The sequence below is a fragment of the Scyliorhinus canicula genome, chromosome 15, assembly GCF_902713615.1.
Source record: "Scyliorhinus canicula chromosome 15, sScyCan1.1, whole genome shotgun sequence".
In the NCBI taxonomy this organism is placed as follows: Eukaryota; Metazoa; Chordata; class Chondrichthyes; order Carcharhiniformes; family Scyliorhinidae; genus Scyliorhinus; species Scyliorhinus canicula.
The window spans coordinates 144,106,116-144,125,854 of NC_052160.1; the positions used below are offsets into that span (position 1 = coordinate 144,106,116).

General features: G+C 44.3%; 1 protein-coding gene across 1 annotated transcript; it reads right to left on the bottom strand.

The window, feature by feature from the left end:
* Window positions 1-232: 232 nt before the first annotated feature.
* On the bottom strand, window positions 233-18,002 carry LOC119978675 (acidic mammalian chitinase-like). The gene is made up of 12 exons (XM_038820463.1): window positions 17,973-18,002; window positions 17,685-17,886; window positions 11,949-12,005; window positions 10,678-10,828; window positions 7,792-7,916; window positions 6,243-6,369; window positions 5,943-6,125; window positions 4,334-4,450; window positions 2,618-2,756; window positions 1,384-1,467; window positions 1,128-1,320; window positions 233-405 (listed from the first exon to the last, which is right to left on the bottom strand). The coding sequence occupies exons 2-11, from the start codon at window positions 17,816-17,818 to the stop codon at window positions 1,142-1,144; spliced, it is 1,296 nt and encodes a 431-aa protein (XP_038676391.1). The 5' UTR covers window positions 17,819-17,886; window positions 17,973-18,002; the 3' UTR covers window positions 233-405; window positions 1,128-1,141.
* Window positions 18,003-19,739: the final 1,737 nt, after the last annotated feature.

Here is a 19,739-nt window from a genome sequence, read left to right on the forward strand (position 1 = left end):
TGCACTACAGCAACCCAGCAGCCGTCTTTCAACAATATCTTCCAAATCCGTGACCTACAATCTACAAACGCAACGACACCAGAGGCATGGGAACTCCCCCACCTCTGAGTTCTTTTCCAAATCACCCTGCCTCCTCCTTGAACTATTACATTGGAAATTAATTCTTCCAGATGAATTCCTTTCAACTGATATGGTATTTCTTACACGAAGAAAGAAAACACCAATAAACCACTTTCTAAATGAATCAATGATTTTATTTTGCTGTTTAAATTACAATGTATATCTTCAGTTGAGACAAATTCGATGTGGTCCATTAATGATCTTCACCCACAAAGTGGAGTCACTTCAGTAATTAAACTGAAACCAGTTACAGCTTCACTGATGCCCAACGAAGATTGATGGCGGCTGGAAAAAGGAAGAGTATTTTAGTGGTCTCTTATTCAACAATGATGTTTCAATATCACATCAGACGCATTAAAAAAACTTAAACAACTTCTATTTTAGATCTATTTTTTAATTATAATAATTTTCCTGTTTCCTCGCCTTTCCCCTTCCCCAGTGACACATCTTCGCCCACCAGAACTGACCAGGACCCCCCCCCCCCCCCCCCCCCCCCCCCATACACACACACAGAATTCCCCAATTCCACAACCAGTTTCTGGAACATATATGGAAAAGTAGCTTGGGCTGAAATAAAACTCAGCAGCCTTGTTTAGTGAAAATGTCATTGCCGGTGTCTATGATGTCAGAGCGTTGCCGTGGGGATCTGCAGTGGTTCAAGATGGCGGCTAATCAAAGGTAATTAGGGATGGGCAATAAGAGGTGTTCATGAGAACAACACCACATCCCATAAACAATATAAATCACATCAAAGAAACATCGTACCATCCATTTGAACCCCATTGACACTGGGAAAATGAACCTACATTTATTTCACACGTGAATTGTCAGGATTTGTTCAAATGTACACCCAGAAAACTGGGTTTAATTAAAGTTTACTCAAATATTTTTATCTCTTGAAACATTACTTGTAATAAAGTCTACATTGGTATTTTACACAATCTCAATATTACTGTTTTCCACAATTACCTTTTTGAATTGTTATTTAGGTTATTAAGCAAGCCTACCTTCTGCTTTCTCATTAAGCCCAGTTGCAACATTCACAGGAAGAATCAAAGACTAATCCAGAAGCACAACTTTCCACGTAGGTCCTTCCATTGGCACATTGATAAAACTTGCTCTTGTCTTTTGGATCAGCGTAGGTACCGTTAGCTTTGCCAGCGCAGAACCCGTTGCCACCTCCACCACCGCCTCCACCACCTCCACCACCTCCACCTCCACCTCCACCACTGCCTCCACCTCCACCGCTGCCTCCACCTCCACCGCTGCCTCCACCTCCACCTCCACCACTAGGAGCCTGAGTCGGAGGGACAGCCGGCTTCAGTGTTGTTTTAGATGGAACACAAGCTGGAAGGAAATAATATTCACAAACTCATTTCTTGCTTCAAAGTTAGAAGCAACCGAAGATAAACTTTGTAAAGCCAAAGGCTGTTGCTGCATTGAAAATCTCCTGGTGGAAATCAATTCCTTACGGTGTCAGGAACAAACTTCTTGTAAATTCATTTCATTTGTGGCGTATCCAATTCTGAGATTACGCCCTCTGGTCCTCGACTCTCCCACAAGAGGAACTAAACTGTCAGAATCTACCCTGTCAAGCCCCCTGAGAATCTGAAATGTCACAATAAGGTTGCTAAATGCTAATGAGTACAGGCTCTATCTACGTAGCCTCTCTTCATAAGAAAATGACTCCAGCTCCAGCATTAACCTTGTGAACCTTCTCTGGATTTCCCCCAATCCCAGTATATCTTTCCTTAGATAGGGGGACCAAAACTGTTCACAGCATTCCAGGTTTGTCTAAATAGTGTCTTGTATAATTTTAGCAAGGCTTCTCTGTTTTTATATTCCACTCCCTTTGAAATAACGGCTAGCATCCCCTATTACCTGCTGAACTTGCATCAAGCTTTTTGTGATTTGTGCATGAGGACCCCAGATCCCTCTGTGCTGCGGCTTCCTGCAGTCTTTCTCCATTTAAATAACATTCAGCTCCTTTGTTTTTTCCTACAAAAGTGCATAACTTCACATTTTCCGACATTATATCCATCTTTAAGTTTTTGCCCACTCACCCAACCAGTCTATACCCTCTGTAGACTCTTAGTGTCATCCTCATCATTTGTCTTCCCACCTATTTTTGTATCATCCACAAACTTGGAATTGTATTCACTCCCCTCACCTAAGTCATTAATATATATTGTAAATAATTGTGGCCCCAGCACGGAGCCCTGTGGCACTCCACGTGTTACAGGTTGCCGTCCTGAAAATACCTGTCTGATCCTAACTCTCTATTTCTTATCAATTAGCCAACCCTCTCTCTCTGCTAATATACTACCCCAGCACCAGGGGCTCTTATCTTATTATGTAGCTTTTTGTGTGGCACCTTATCAAAGGCTTTTTGGAAATCCACGTATATTACATCTACTGGTTCCCCTTCATCTACCCTGCTTGTTACCACCTCAAAGAATTCTAATAAATTTGTCAAGAATGATTTCTTGACATTCACCTGTAGAAATTCCAAGTCCAGTGTGCAGCGCATTAACAAGAGGATACGGCCCTTGGTTGCAGAAAGAACCAGAGAAATCGTCCATAGCAAGATCCCACACCATAGCTCCTCCAAAGTTGTTCTTTTTCAGCCACTCTGCCTGAAAGACATTGTTCACAATTTTAACTCACAAATCCTTGCTTGCAAGCACTTTCTACCCCAAATAAAACTTATGCTCCCCGGGGTCAGTGTTGGGGCCCTTACCGTTCCTCATTAATGACCTAGGCCTTGGATTACAGGACACAATTTCAAATTTGGCAGAAGATGGAAAACTTGAAAGTATTGTGAACTGTGAGGTCGATAGGTGGGATGGTGGCAGGTGGCAGGTGAGGATCAATTCAGAGAAATGTGCAATAATTCACTTTAATTGGAAGAACTTGGAGAGACAATGGAAAATAAAAGGTCCATCTCCAAATAATTTTTCTTTTCTGTCTACAACATTATGAGGGGCATAGACAGAGTGGATAGTCAGAGGCTTTTTCCCAGGGTAGAGGGGTCAATAACTATAGGGCATAGGTTTAAGGTGCGAGGGGCAAGGTTTAGAGGAGATGGACGAGGCAAGTTTTTTTACACAGAGGGTAGTGGGTGCCTGGAACTCGCTGCCGGAGGAGGTGATGGAAGCAGGGACAATAGTGACGTTTAAGGGGCATCTTGACAAATACATGAATAGGATGGGAATAGAGGGTTACGGACCCCGGAATTATAGAAGATTTTAGTTGAGACGGGCAGCATGGTCGGTTCGGGCTTGGAGGGCCGAAGGGCCTGTTCCTGCGCTGTACTTTTCTTTGTTTTTTCTTTGTTCTGTGGGTTCAGGAGGTGAGGTACCTGGTGTATGTGTGCATAAGTCATTGAAACATCCCACACACGACACAATTAAGATAAAGCGGGCACGGAACAAAGTAAAAGAAGCAAAGGTGACATGAGGAGAAGCTTTTCCATGCAGCGAGTGCTTGAGCTCCGCAATGCATTGCCTGAGAGTGTGGTGGAGGCAGGTTTAATTGCAGCATTTGAAAGAATGCCGCTCGGTGAGTTGTTCATTCACATGGCCGGCTCAGATGCTATGGGCCAAATGGGGAGGCAGTGTTGCAGTAGCACTTTTACTGGACTAGTAATCCACAAATCCAGAGCAAGATCTGGGGACCCGTGTTCAAATCCCACCACAGCAGATGTTGAAATTTGAGTTCAATAAAAAAAATCTGGAATTAAAAGCCGAATGGTGACCATGAAATAATTGTGGTAAAAGCCTGATTCACTAGTGCCCTTCAGTGAAGGAAATCTGCCATCCTTACTCAATCTGGTCTACATGTGACTCCAGACCAACAGCAATGTGGTTGCTCTGAAATGGAGGACAGTTAGTGACGGGCAAGAAATGCTTGCCCAGGCGTTCACGTCCCATAACATGAATTTTTAACAAATGGCTTCCTTCTGCGTCCCAACTCTATTACATTAGGGGCTGAATCAGGGGGAAAAAGGGTTAAAATATATCAAACCAGATATCTCATCCATGTCGCATGCTGCAACAATTGTATCTACAATTGTGTAATGTTCCAGTTATTCAACTGATTGATATGCTATAAAGATTCAAGTAATTATTGTGTCTAACTGGCTGTATATTCCTGCAGAATATTGCACCAACCATCAAATAAAAGGTTCAGAACATCAGTTTATCAAAGATACCTTTCCTCCATAGCTTTTCGCGTTGTCATACCCAATCCAGGTTTTGGCATTATAAGCATATGGAACCATCTGTGGAACATCCCATGCTGAAGAGCCGCTTTTCAAAAATGAGCAGATCTGTGAGAAGAGTGAGACATTAGGATTCAAATCATCAGTGGACTCAAATGGGCAGTGATTTGCGATGCTCTCAATGTACACTGAGAACCATTTCCACTTCACATTTCTTCAATATGATATTCAGCTGTCAGCTTCACTCAAGTACAATCCACAAACTAAGGGCACAGTCCTTTGTTGCTGTTGAACAAATGTTTTTATTCAGAAATAGCAAATGGTGGCGAATATTATCCTTTACGAAAGATAACCATTGATTCCTCACACGGCACGTTTCCAATCTGAGGCACTGCAGGAGACAAAGAAGATCTGGACATCACTCCGGATCATGATAAAGTGATTGATTGGAGTATTAACATCAACACAAGCTTTCTTACCCTTCCAAAGATGTGCAAATCAGGCACAGGTAGTCACATAGACTGCTAAATAATGAATCTAATTTTTATAGAAAATCCCTGAAGTTTTCTGCAGGGAGGGAGGTTGAGGATGTAAAATGTGATATTCTCCATTTCACCTCCTTGTGTATTTCCCAAGACTGATAACAATAACCAGAGTAAGACAGCCAAACACCTCCTGCTGATGGAGGCTGTGACATTGTGTCTCTGATTATCAGAGTGAGATGACACATGTTTCAGCTCCTGGTAGCTAAGCTGGGCGATGCCATGTGTTGTGAAGCTGGCAGAGGCAGTGGGATCTTCATACACGGGGCAGATGATCAGAGGCATCCTGGGTAAGGATGTCAGAATGCACGGCCTGTTTTAACACTGGGTCATTCTGGAAACTTTCAGCACTTGAACTGCTCAAGGGTATTAAGCACATATTTCATCTGCCTGAGGTCATTCATTTGATTGAGGTCATTTCTCACAGTAAAGATTTCGGGCTGGATTCTCCCCTAACCGGCGGGCGGGCCGTAGCAGTGCCGGGGAGTGGCATGAACCACTCCGGCGTCGGACCGCCCGGAAGGTGCAAAATCTTCCGCACCTTCAGGGGGCGAGGCCAGCGCCAACGGCACGGAGGGAAAGAGTGCCCCCACGACACAGGCCCGCCCACAGATTGGTGGGCCCCAATCACGGGCCAGGCCACCGTGAGAGCTCCCCACGGGGCCAGATCCCCCCGTGCCCCACCAAGGATTCTGTAGGCCGCCCGCAGAGTCAGGTCCCGCCGGAACTGACCTGGTGTAATATATGCCGGTAGGACTGGCCGAAACGAGCGGCCACTCGGCCCATCGCAAGCCGGAGAAACGTTGGGGGGGGGGGGGGGGGGCGCTGCCAATGGCCCCCGAACAGCGTGGCGCGATTCCCGCCCCGCCGAGAATCCGGCAGCCAGCATCGGGGTGGCGGGGTGGGATTCTCGCCGCCACTCCGGGGATTCTCTGGCCCAGCGAGGGATCGGAGAATCCCGTCCTTAGTTATTTGTGTTGTAGAATTCAGTACTTGTTTGGTTAGGATTTTAAATTACAAGATCTATAGATTTAAAAAAGTTGCCTCAGTATCAATACCTCATAATAGGCAAGGATTCCAGCCTGTTTGGTGTACTTCCCAGCTGCTCCAGCACCTCCCGCAGATGCTCCAACCCCATGGTCGGATGAGGTCAGTTTGAAGGTATGGCCATATGTAGCGAATCCAACATTCAGTTTTTCTGCGGGAGCTCCCTGACTTTTCCAGTATTTCATTACATAGTCCTGCAGAAAAAAGACATGAAAATATCTGCTGGTAAGGCTTTGCAAACCATCAGGTTGAAGCCAGTTATACATTGGAAATAATTACTGTCATCAGATTCCATTTTCATGAACACTTACCACATTGAAGTAGCGGTTGGTATAGCCTTTGTTATTTGGGAGTGGATAGAGAGGGCTATTTTCTCCGGTGATGATATTCCAGGGTCCAAAGAAATCGTATGTCATCACATTGAAAAAGTCCAGGGTTCTGTGTGAGAAGAGATTGGAGTTACACCAATAAATTGTTCACTACAGGGCCTCCGCTGGCCGTCGCGAGTTGGCGCATGTACGGGAGCGCTAGCGTGTCCTGGCGTCATCCCAGCGCATGCGCCGGGGGGTTCTTCTCCGCGCCAGCCATGTCGGAGGTTGACAGCAGCCGGTGCAGAGGGAAAGAGTGACCCCACGGCACAGGCCCACCCGCGGATCAGTGGGCCCCGATCGCGGGCCAGGCCACCGTCCCAGTTGATGTTATAACTGGACGGGAAGATCCCAGAATGGAACTCTGGCGCCAAATTTGTAACGTATTCTTTTATTTATAAACGTGGAGGCACATACTCACAGGACCTCTAATTAGTTTTAACAAGAAAAAAAACAGTTAATAAACATGAAAAAATTAGATTATGATACAATACTCCTTTACTCCCCGCGCCCTTAGTTTAACAATTACACACAATTTTCAGATTAACACAGATTGCAAAGTACATCTTAAGCTACAAAGGTTTCCTTAAAACACCAAAGTCTCTTTTAAGCACACAAATGACTGTGGTCAGATATACGCAAGTCAGTATCAGTGATTTACACCTCAGAACCCCCCAACCCCCCCCCCCCCCCCCCAGATGATTTTCATACAGAATTTCCAACTCCACCCCAAAAACCCGCTTTAAAATATTGCTTCTCCTTCATGGTTTTCATTCCAAAATCCAGTTCAGGTTTTCAAATTACATTTTCAAACAAAGCGTCCGCTCTACTTTTAACAGCGAATCCGGTCCAGGTTTTATATCAACCCTTTAGGATTTCTTTGCCTTGATTGATCTACAAACTGTTCACCATTGCTTTAACAATCGATTCTCAGACTATATTAAAATGGCATCAAACTTTTGATTTACCTCTGAAGTCTACTCTCCCAATTCGAATCCTCCCATTGGCACATGGCACAAAACTCAATGCCACTGCCAGCAGGTGACTGGAGCAACAGAACAGGCGATGGGTGGCAGAGAATCCAGCCCAAGGTTTGTTTTTGATCATTTTCTATCTCTTTACCAAAGTACATTCTACATGCATCGCGCAACAAACAAACCATTATTGATGTCTACTGTTGACACTGAACACTGAGAGGCAGTTAGCTGAGTAGAGATTGGAAGCAGAGCCCAATTCTATCCTCACATGATGACACGATGCTTGCACTTTATGTTGGAGGTTACAGGACAGAATGGAAATACCAAGAACAATCTTAGTACCTCTAACATTGCCTCAGCAGAATTCAGCCAACTCAACGCCAATTGGAGATTGAATGGAGGGCTTTGCAGGTCTGGATGATTCAGCTGCTAACTAGTTAAATCAACTGAACTAGCAAGGGAATACAAAACAATTCCCTGCATTGGGAGTCCTATGCTACTAGCATGGTACTTACTTTCCAAGTTGAGCAACCTCATATCTGAAATTAACATAACCCGGTGCGGCAGAAACAGCAGCTGAGATCAGCAGGCGGGATTTTCCAGAGCTTTTCGCCTCAGCTTCAAAGGCAGCCAGCATTTCCTAGAAAATTCATAAAGTTTTTATTAACAACATATCCTCGCCGCACAGAGGCGAGCTTTCAATGAAAGACAGAGCGCTGCAGCACGGGACCCTGGCCAATGGGATGTCCCATATAGAGAGGTGCATAACCACGCACTTTTCCACATTGTATTCCATCTGCCACTTCTTTGCCCACTCTCCTGGCCTGTCCAAGTCCTTCTGCAGCCCCCCTGCTTCCTCAATACTACCTGTCTCTCTGCATAATCTGTATGGCAGATGTAGAATATAACTAACTCATGGTGTGGCCTATCAATATGGACACACTATTAGAATCTGGTTCACACTGGATATGCCACACAGCGCATGCTGAGTTTTAAAAAAAAATCTATGATGATGTGATTGACGATTTTGTGAAGAACAAAATGCAGAAGAAATCCATCTACGTTGCCATGGATTGCAAAGAACTGATGAAGCAGGAAAATCCAAAGAATCTGCACTTGATCATGTTCTCCAGCCTAAATTCTGTTCTTCAAGAGGGAAGTTGGTCTGAGATGATGGCTGGTGGTCACATGCAGATTGTTATAACTGGTGAGAAACTGTCATCCCCCATCGCTCTTTACGGGCCTTCAGAATGTCTCATCTTACTCTTCTGGTCAGTTAAAGAATAGAACTCTGCCTGACAATTGCCAGAAAAGCCATTGATATTAGACTTGAACTGAACATATCATTGGAGTATTTGCTCATGCACGGACTTTTTCCAGCTCATTCTGTCCTGCATTGGCCTGCACTCATATCATTGGCTGGTTTCTCCATCCCATTGCTCATCAGTCAGTTCATATTCACTCATCTCTAGGTCACAATATTGCCCATCTCTACCATCATGCTGACAACAGGTAGGTTTGGATTTCAGTTTATCGATTAGTACAGGCTCATTGATGTCATGAGTTACAGCAATCCATCAAGCTGTGATATGGGGTTTCTGTGCCTAGCATTGTGTGAGCTGAGGGTGGGCGGGGTCTGGGTGGCATTGACATCATTCGAGGTGGGGCTCGACGTCATTGGGGGTGGCGATTCAACATCATTACGAGTGTGCTGCCACATCACCAGGGGACGGGGAATGACATGGGGCGCCCGCAAAAATGGAGACGGCAGGCCCCCGAAAGTATAAATCTGCCTCTGTCACCAAATGGAGGTGTGAAGAATTGTTCAGTTTCATATAGCCTATTCATGACCAAATGTCACATAATAATGTATCTAATCAAAGGGTAATGTCAAAGGTAGGACCAGGTTTAAACGGAGCCAGTAACCAGAACAGTAATCAGGATAGTGATTAATTCTATCAAATTACTTTCATTCTCTAAAGTCACATATTTCACATTTAAATATTCTATTTTCATGTTTCACATATCCTGCGAAACTGTCCTTTAAAACTGCCTCTCTAAGTTGGTTCGGTTTCACATCAGCCATGATCTCATTAAATGGTGGAACAGGCGAAGATCTCAAAGTACCATCACTGTTCCCATGTTCAATGTCACGTCACTGTTCCCATGTTCAATGTTCCATCACTGTTCCTATGTTCACTGACCCATCACTGTTCCCATGTTCAATGTCACGTCACGGTTCCCATGTTCAATGTTCCATCACTGTTCCTATGTTCACTGACCCATCACTGTTCCCATGTTCAATGTCCCGTCACTGTTCCCGTGTTCAATGTCCCATCACTGTTCCCATGTTCAATGTCCCATCACTGTTCTCATGTTCAATGTCCTGTCACTGTTCCCATGTTCAATGTCCCATCACTGTTCCCATGTTCAATGTCCCATCACTGTTGCCATGTTCAATATCCCGTCACTGTCCCTATGTTCAATGTCCCGTCACTGTTCCTACGTTCAATGTCCCATCACTGTTCCCATGTTCAATGTCCTGTCACCATCCCATGTTCAATGTCCCATCACTGTTCCCATGTTCAATACACCATCACTGTTCCCATGTTCAATGTCCCATCACTGTTCCCATGTTCAATGTACCATCACTGTTCCCATGTTCAATGTCCCGTCACTGTTCCTGTGTTCAATGTACCATCACTGTTCCCATGTTCAATACACCATCACTGTTCCCATGTTCAATGTCCTGTCACTGTTCCCATGTTCAATGTCCCATCACTGTCCCCATGTTCAATGTCCCATCACTGTTCCTATGTTCTATGTCCCATCACTGTTCCCATGTTCAATGTCCCATCACTGTTCCTGTGTTCAATGTCCCATCAGTGTTCCCATGTTCAATGTCCCATCACTGTTCCCATGTTCAATGTCCCATCACTGTTCCCATGTTCAATGTCCCATCACGGTTCCTATGTTCATTGTCCCGTCACTGTTCCCATGTTCATTGTCCCATCACTGTTCCCATGTTCAATGACCCATCACTGTTCCCATGTTCAATGTCCCATCATTGTTCCCATGTTCAATGTCCCATCACTGTTCTCATGTTCAATGTCCCATCACTGTTCCCATGTTCAATATCCCGTCACTGTTCCCATGTTCAATATCCCGTCACTGTTCCCATGTTAAATGTCCCATCACTTTTCCCATGTTCAATGTCCCATCACTGTTCTCATGTTCAATGTACCATCACTGTTCCCATGTTAAATGTCCCGTCACTGTTCCCATGTTCAATGCCCTCAGTGTGGTCCTTGACAATAAAAAATGTAATTTGGGAAGAGGATAGAAAGATACTTTAATTGAGCTGCTAGACTCAGCATCCTGTGAAATAAATGTGATCCTACCTGTGTCAACACGGTGAAGTGATGTTTGCTTCCTGCCCCAGGATATTCCCAGTCAATGTCCAAACCATCAAACCCGTAATTACGCAGGAAGCTAATCACAGATGTTATGAAAGTTTGGCGATTTTCTGATGTGGAAACCATGGCGGAGAACCTAAACAAGAAGACAATGTTGAACAAGGTTAGAACTGCAGCACTTCAGTCTCAGGAGTTAGCATAAGAACATAAGAACTAGGAGCAGGAGTAGGCCATCTGGCCCCTCGAGCCTGCTCCGCCATGCAATGAGATCATGGCTGATCTTTTGTGGACTCAGCTCCACTTTCCGGCCCGAACACCATAACCCTTAATCCCTTTATTCTTCAAAAAACTATATTTACCTTAAAAACATTTAATGAAGGAGCCTCAACTGCTTCACTGGGTAAGGAATTCCATAGATTCACAACCCTTTGGGTGAAGAAGTTCCTCCTAAACTCAGTCCTAAATCTACTTCCCCTTATTTTGAGGCTATGTCCCCTAGTTATGCTTTCACCCGCCAGTGGAAACAACTTGCCCGCATCTATCTATCTATTCCCTTCATAATTTTAAATGTTTCTGTAAGATCCCCCCTCATCCTTCTAAATTCCAACGAGTACAGTCCCAGTCTACTCAACCTCTCATCATAATCCAACCCCTTCAGTTCTGGGATTAACCTAGTGAATCTCCTCTGCACACCCCCCAGTGTCAGTATGTCCTTTCTCAAGTAAGGAGACCAAAACTGAACACAATACTGCAGGTGTGGCCTAACTAACACCTTATACAATTGCAGCATAACCTCCCTAGTCTTAAACTCCATCCCTCTAGCAATGAAGGACAAAATTCCATTTGCCTTCTTAATCACCTGTTGCACCTGTAAACCAACTTTCTGTGACTCAGAGTTTCAGAGTTTTCTACCTTTTACAATTTCATAATATACTGGGAAACTGATTTTAATTTGCAAAACTATGACGATGGAATGACATTGCATTGTCACTGCTCTTGATAATCGCCTGAATCAATCTTCACTGGGTGCATTAACGTCAATCAAACCTTTGTGAAGATTTCCTTTCCGATATCACCTTAATATGTAATACTTGAATCATATTTCACTGACAGCTGAACAGGTATGCTCATTAGCAGATATAGTTATCAAAAACTACAGAGTAATCATTCCCAAATCTATCTCTTATTTTACATTATGAACGATTTGAAAAGAAGCACATTTCACCCAACACTGCGATAAAATATTTTCATCTTACTTCTGACTTCCAAACTTCCAGCCTCCAATGGACAGGAGTGTTTTAAGGTTTCCATTTCTGTTGGAAGAACAGAGAAATTGCTCTTTCAGAATGAGGAACATAAGTAAATGCACCAAGTACTGAAAATCATTATTGTTTCAATATTTTACCGCTTTCCCCTTTTGGTTCTAAATTTGAATTGAACAGAAATACTTCAGTACGGACCAAACATTTCACAACAGGATCCACCACACAAAGAGGAGAAGGTCCATGTGGGAATGACCCACAAACAATCAAACAATTTCTTTATTTCATTCTTTCATGCTTCGCTGGCAAGAGCAGCCTTTATTGGTCATCACTAATTGCACTTGAGAAGCTGGCAGTGGAAGGTTTTGTGGGGCAGGGGTAATGTCCCTGCCTTTCACCCACAAATTCCGTGTTTCACTCCCACTCCGGGATCTGTTGACCAAGACAGGTGCATTCACAATGCAGCCAGTCTGGTTTGATTCCTGTTCCGGGTGGAGTGGACTTTGGGCGATCTTCCTTGTCCTCCGCCTGGTACAGGCCACAGCGCCGTACTTCGGGCGGAGACCAGGAGGAGGTGCTGGGAGTGAACAGCCATCACGAACTGTTGCAATTCATTTGGTGCAATAACTCTAACAATGCCATCGCAAAGCGAATTCCAGAACTTTGATCCAGCACCAGTAAAGAGACAATGAGATATTTCTAAGTCAATAATAATAAGAATGATAATCGCCTATTGTCACGAGTAGGCTTCAATGAAGTTACTGTGAAAAGCCCCAAGTCGCCACATTCCGGCGCCTGTTTGGGGAGGCCGGTACGGGAATTGAACCTGCGCTGCTGCCTTGTTCTGCATTAGAAGCCAGCTTTTTAGCCCACTGTGCTAAACCAGATCCAATTCAAGATGTCCAGTTCAGTTTGTAGTCAATGAAAACCCCAGCATGTTGAATGTGGGCATGTGTCAGCTTTAACAAAGAGTCATCTGGACTTGAAACGTTAGCTCTTTTCTCTCCCTACAGATGCTGCCAAACCTGCTGAGATTTTCCAGAATTTTCTCTTTTGTGTTGACAATATGTTGACAGCTAGGCTGGTCTGCAGCAATGGCAATGCCATTGAATGTCTTTACTTTTGCCAGGGTTCCTTGATGCAACAGTAGGCCAAACGTTGCAGTAATTACAAATGCTGTCACTCTCACCTCTTCAGATCTCGCCGGCAACGTGCAAATTGCAGCTTTGAGTGAAGATCAGGAGCAGAGTCGGTGACAAATCATCTGGTTTTCCTCTGAGACAGGAAAGCGCAAATGACAAGGGAGGAGTTTAAAAACAGGGTGGGGGGGGGGGGGGGGAACTCACTGACTATTTGGCTGGGGGGGGTCACTATTGGGCGGCAATAATGGGGAGTGGTGTCAATGTTGTGAAAATATTGAACACCCACTGATTGCTGCTTGTTGGGATCTCTCTCACTCTGAGTTGTTGAACAGAGTGGAAATTCCAGCTCCCTCACAGCCCAGTGTTTCTGCACACGCACTGGTTTCTGTACATGCACTGGTTTCTGTACACGGGCTGGTTTCTGTACACGCACTGGTTTCTGCACACGCACTGGTTTCTGTACTCGCACTGGTTTCTGTACACGCACTGGTTTCTGTACACGCACCGGTTTCTGCACACGCACTGGTTTCTGTACACGCACTGGTTTCTGCACACGCACTGGTTTCTGCACACGCACTGGTTTCTGCACACGCACTGGTTTCTGTACACGCACTGGTTTCTGCACACGCACTGGTTTCTGCACACACACTGGTTTCTGCACACGCACTGGTTTCTGCACACGCACTGGTTTCTGCACACGCACTGGTTTCTGCACACGCACTGGTTTCTGCACACGCACTGGTTTGATCGACCATCTCAAGGGTTTTTGCAACTTGGAGTGAATATAAAATGTTTATTTGTTTATATGGGACAACACGGTGACATCATGATTGTGTCAGACATTGACAGATCCATTGGGCAGTGACTCATCTCTGCCAATGGGACACAAATCAACAAAACCCAATTTCACCCAGAAAGCACCTCCCTGACTGGGTCAGTCATCTTATATTTACATGTAATTCAGCACAATTTTTCAATGTTGAATGGAATATAATAGAATTATAGAATTTACACTGCAGAAGGAGGTCATTCGGCCCATCGAGTATGCACCAGCCGTTGGAAAGAGCACCCAGTTTAAACCCACCTCCACCCTATTTCCACTGCACAGTAATCCCACCGATCCTTTTTGAACACTAAGGGGCAATTTATCAATTAACCTGCACATCTTTGGACTGTGGGAGGAAACCGGAGCACCCGGAGAAAACCCACGCACACACGGGGAGGACGCGCAGACTCTAATGTGGCAGGGGGATGGGAACCAATGCAGGAGGTCAGAGGGAAGTAATGTGGGGACAGAAAGAAAAGGCAGTAAGGGGAAAAGTGAGAGGTAGAGAAACCAAAGTCAAAAATCAAAAAGGGCCACAGTACAGGGTAAAGAGGCTGTGGAGGACTCAGTCAATGGATCCAGTCAGGCTAGAAATAAAACACAGGAAGAGTGTACAACACATGACCGAACAGAGAAAGCCGGGCAGAGCAAAGGAAGTCTAGATTAAACAGCATTTATTTCAATGCAAGAGGCCTGACGGGCAAGGCAGATGAACTCAGGGTATGGAAGGGTACATGGGACTGGTATATTATAGCTATTACTGAAACATGGCTAAAGGAAGGGCAGGATTGGCAGCTCAATGTTCCGGGATACTGATACTATAGGAAAGAGAGAACAGGAGATAGGAGAGGAGGAGGTGTTGCGTTTTTGATTAGGGACAGTATCACGGCAGTACAGAGAGAGGGGATATATCCGAGGGTTCGCCCACTGAGTCTATGGGTAGAACTGAAAAATAAGAAGGGTGAGGTCACTTTGATAGGCCCCCAAATAGTCAGCGGGATATTTAGGAGCAAATATATAAGGAGATTACAGATAGCTGCCAGAAAAATCGGGTGGTAATAGTTGGGGACTTTAACTTTGCCAACATTAACTGGGACAGCCATAGCATTAGGGGTTTGGATGGAGAGAAATTAGTCGAGTGTATTCAGGAGGAATTCCTCATTCAATATGTGCATGCCCTGACCAGGGAGGGGTGAAACTTGACCTCCTCTTGGGAAATAAGGAAGGGCAGGTGACGGAAGTGGTGGTGAGGGATCACTTTGGGACCAGTGACCATAATTCCATTAGTTTTAAGATAGCTATGGAGAATGATAGGTCTGGCCCAAAAGTTAAAATTCTAAATTGGGTCAAGGCCAATTTTGATGGCAGTAGTAGTCATGATGTGGAGATGCCGGCGTTGGACTGGGGTGAGCACAGTAAGAAGTCTTACAACATCGGGTTAAAGTTCAACAGGTTTGTTTCGAGTCACTAGCTTTCGGAGCACTGCTCCTTCCTCAGGTGAATTTTGATGATATTAGACAGGAACTTTCAAAAGTTGATTGAGGAGTCTGTTGGCAGCAAAGGGACGGCTGGTAAATGGGAGGCTTTCAAAAATGTATTAACCAGGGTTCAGGGTGAGCACATTCCCCTTAGAGTGAAGGGTAAGGCTGGTAGAAGTAGGAGCCCTGGATGACTCAGGATATTGAGGCCCTGGTCAAAAAGGGGCATATGACATGCATCAGGAGCTGGGATCAAGTGGATCCCTTGAAGAGTATGGAGATTGTTGGAGTTGAGTTAAGAGAGAAATCAGGAGGACAAAAAGGGGACCTGTGATTGCTTTGGCAGATAAGGCAAAGGAGAATCCAAAGAGCTTCGACAAATACATAAAAAACAAGAGTAATTAGGGAGAGAGTAGGGCCTCTTAACAATGTACAAAGTCATCTATGTATGGATCCACAAGAGATGGGTGAGATCCTAAATGAACATTTCTTATTGGTATTTACTGTTGAGAAAGGCATGGATGTCAGGGAACTTGGGGAGTGTATATATTACAGAGAAGGAGGTGCTGGAAGTCTTAAAACGAAATAAAGTTAGGTAAATCCCCGGGACCTGATGAAATGTATCCCAGGACATTGTGGGAGGTGAGGAAGGAAATTGCGGGTCCCCTAGCAGAGATATTTGAATCGTCAACAGCCACAGGTGAGGTGCCTGAAGATTGGAGGGTAACAAATGTTGTGCCGTTGTTTAAGAAGGGCCACAGGGAAAAGCCTGGGAACTACAGACCGGTGAGCCTAACGTCTGTGGTGGGTACATATTTAGAAGGTATTCTGAGAGACAGGACCTACAGGCATTTAGAGAGGCAAGGACTGATTAAGGACAGTCAGCATGGCTTTGTGAGTGGAAAATCATGTCTCACGAATTTGATTGAGTTTTTTGAAGAGGTAACCAAGAAGGTAGATGAGGGCAGTGCAGTCGATGTTGTCTACATGGACTTTAGCAAGGCCTTTGACAAGGTACCTCATGGTAGGTTGTTGCAAAAGGTTAAATTTCACGGGATCCAGGGTGAGATAGCCAATTGGATACAGAATTGACAACAGAAGACAAAGGGTAGTTATGGAGGGTTGTTTTTCAAACTGGAGGCCTGTGATCAGCAGTGTGCCTCAGGGATCAGTGCTGGGTCCACTGTTATTTGTTATTTATATTAATGAGTTGGATGAGAATTTAGGAGGCAGGGTTAGTACGTTTGCAGATGACACCAGGTGGCACAGTGGACAGTGAATAAGGTTATCTAGGATTGCAAAGGGTCTTGAGCAATTGGGCCAGTGGGTCGATGAATGGCAGATGGAGTTTAATTTAGATAAATGTGAGGTGATGTATTTTGGGAGATAGAATGGGGGCAGGACCTACTCAGTTAATGGTAGGGAGTTAGGGAAAGTTATAGAACAAAGAGATCTAGGGGTACAGGTTCATAGCTCATTGAAGGTGGAATCTCTGGTGGACAGGGTGGTGAAGAAGGCATTCAGCATGCTTGGTTTCATTGGGCAGAACATTAAACACAGGAGTTGGGACATCTTGGTGAAGTCGTACAATACATGAGTAAGGCCACACTTGGAATACTGTGTACAGTTCTGGTCACCCAAATATAGAATGGATATTATTAAACTAGAAAGAGTGCATAAGAGATTTACTAAATGCTACTGGGACTTGATGGTTTGAGTTATAAGGAGAGGCTGGATAGACTGGGACATTTTTCCCTGGAGTTCAGGAGGCTTAGGGGTGACCTTACAGAGGTCTCTAAAATAATGAGGGGTATAGATAAGGGAGATAGGCAACATATTTCCCCAAAGGTAGGGAAGTCTAAAAATAAAGGTTTCTGTTAAGAGGGGAGAGATACAAAACGGTCCAGGAGGGCAATTGTTTGAGCAGAGAGTGGTGAGTGTCTGGAATGGGCAGTGATAGAGGACGGTACGATTTTGTCTTTTAAAAAGCATTTAGACAGTTACATGGGTAAGATGGGTATAGAGGGATATGGGCCAACTGTGGATAATTGGATTACCTTAGTGGTTAAAAACTGGGCGGCATGGACAGGTGGGGCCGAAGGGCCTTTTTCAGACTGTAAACCTGAATAACTGCACAGACAGTCACCCAAGCCGGGAATCAATCCCAGGTCCCTGGCGCTGTGAAGCAACATTGCTAACCATTGTGCTCCCGCGCTGACCTTAAGAACCTCAAACTATATTTGACATTGCAAGTGTGTTCTCAATATTTACAGAATAATCCTACTTGTTTTTAAGGCTGTTGAATGAGTGGTAGAGAGTCACGTCATTCACTTCTGTGGTGGTGATTTTATTGTCCTTCATCCCAGCAAAAGCGTAGATCAGATGTGTGCACAAGCAGGGATCCACATTCTCGGGCATGTACTTCCCCTCTCCTGATCTGTACTGAGCCCAGTTTGTAAAGTAACAAACCAGTCTGTAGGCGGAGCCTGAGAGTGAGGGAAAGGGAAAATCAGGACTGAGCTGCTACTCATTACACATCATTAAAAATAGCTTAAAAAGCACAAAGACTCACCCAGCTCCAGGCACGCCAACAAGACCACCGCTGGAATAAAGAATATAGGATACGTGTTAAAATTCACAGCAAAATGTGCTGAAAGGGTTAAGGGTTCACAATGATGAGTGAATAGAAACATTAAGAATCGATCCTTGATCAAACTCTTTTCCTCACCTATTTGCTGCCCTTTAGTGACATCATCGACAGACATGGGGTCAGGATTTCCATGTACATTGATAACACCCGGCTCTACATCATCAACACCCTCCCCTCCTCTGACTCTGTCCTGTCAGATTGTTTTCCTCACAATCAGTTTGAGATGAACCATAGTTTTTTCAGGCTAATCATTGTAAGACTGAATTAATCATCTACAGCCGCCATCCCCAACTTTACCACTAACCCCTCCTGTTTACTGCCCCAGGCTGACCCAGACGGCTCACCAGCTCATGTCCTATTCAGTCCCTAGTTGAACTGCCAAACCCACATTGTCTGAATCACAAAGACAGCCTATTTCCACCCCAGTAACATGGTCCAGCTTCTCCCCGATCTCAGCCCACCTTCAGTGAAAAGCTTCATCAACACCTTTGTCATCTCCAAGCTCAGTGAGGTAGAGATTCGACTGGTCCATCCCAGAATTGGGCCTCGGGCGTTAACTAGATCTTTGGGATAAGCTGTGAGCATCTGTCCTGTCTCCACAGCTCATTCACTCTATAGCGGATACATCTTTTGGACAATGGGGGAGGGAAGGGGATGTATCGGCAAGTCTGTGATGTCCCAGGCAGCACTCCTGCTCCTACTGGATCCACAGAAATGAAGCGATTTTCTATATATTCCAGGTGCTATATAAATGCAACTTATTCTTTCTTTAGTTTATATTTTGATGTTGATGGGATGCGTTCATTAACCAACATGGAATATTGGATTCTGACCTGGGCTGGATCTTTATAGAGTGGTAATCATTGCAAATGCAAGACCTGATATTGCCTGTGGCTAGAATCTAGCTCCACACTAATTAAAATAACTTGTCAGTTTGATATCAGCTTCATGGTTCTGAATTGCATTGCTGAAGGACCTTACATAACAGCAGCAGATTTCATTCAAACTATCCTCCGAACCTTTACCTCAGATACTAACTTTCCCGTTGTTTTCAGCAGCGTTGATGCAAAACAGTTCAAATGGCAAAAGCTGCAAAATGTTCCATTCAAGTTGTTGTGAAATTGATTTTGTTTAAGAAAGCAGCTACATTAAACTCTACAGATTTTCAAATGCACCTGAAAATATTAAAATGCTGCTAAGATTTGCATAAACGTGAAATGTTAAATACTGTAATTGATGTGAATAGTAACATCCTGAACTGGAAGCAACAGAAAGTCTGAGAGTGAAAGAACAGATACATTTACAACATAGAAAGAATGAACATGTCCAAATAGTTGATGCTGTTTGATTATTCACGGAAATATTTCAGTTAAACAAACAGAAATTGAAATGCCGAACAATCTTCTGACTGCGTCGTTGCAAAGGAAACCTTCTGGGGCCAATCATCCATTAGTGATGGGTTGTATGGCGTTCCTTTAACTTAATCAGAAATAGTTTCATTGCAACCTAATTTCTTGCAGGTCTACTGATAGCGCTCAGTTAATCTAACTCTATTTCATTTGTTAAAAATAGAAGCAAGAAAACCTGAACAATTATTTCTTTTTTTATATAATCTTTATTATTATCACAAGCACGGTAGCATGGTGGATAGCACAATCGCTTCACAGCTCTAGGGTCCCAGGTTCGATT

Bases quoted from the DNA above. Each gene is read 5' to 3' on its own strand.
- LOC119978675 (XM_038820463.1), bottom strand. From the start codon at position 17,818: ATGCCCGAGAATGTGGATCCCTGCTTGTGCACACATCTGATCTACGCT. The intron at 7,917-10,677 runs GTAGGATCACAT...TGAATTTTCTAG, and splicing joins ACTTCACCGTGTTGACACAG to GAAATGCTGGCTGCCTTTGA. The intron at 1,468-2,617 runs GTGAATGTCAAG...ATTTCCTTCCAG, and splicing joins TGGACTTGGAATTTCTACAG to CTTGTGTTCCATCTAAAACA.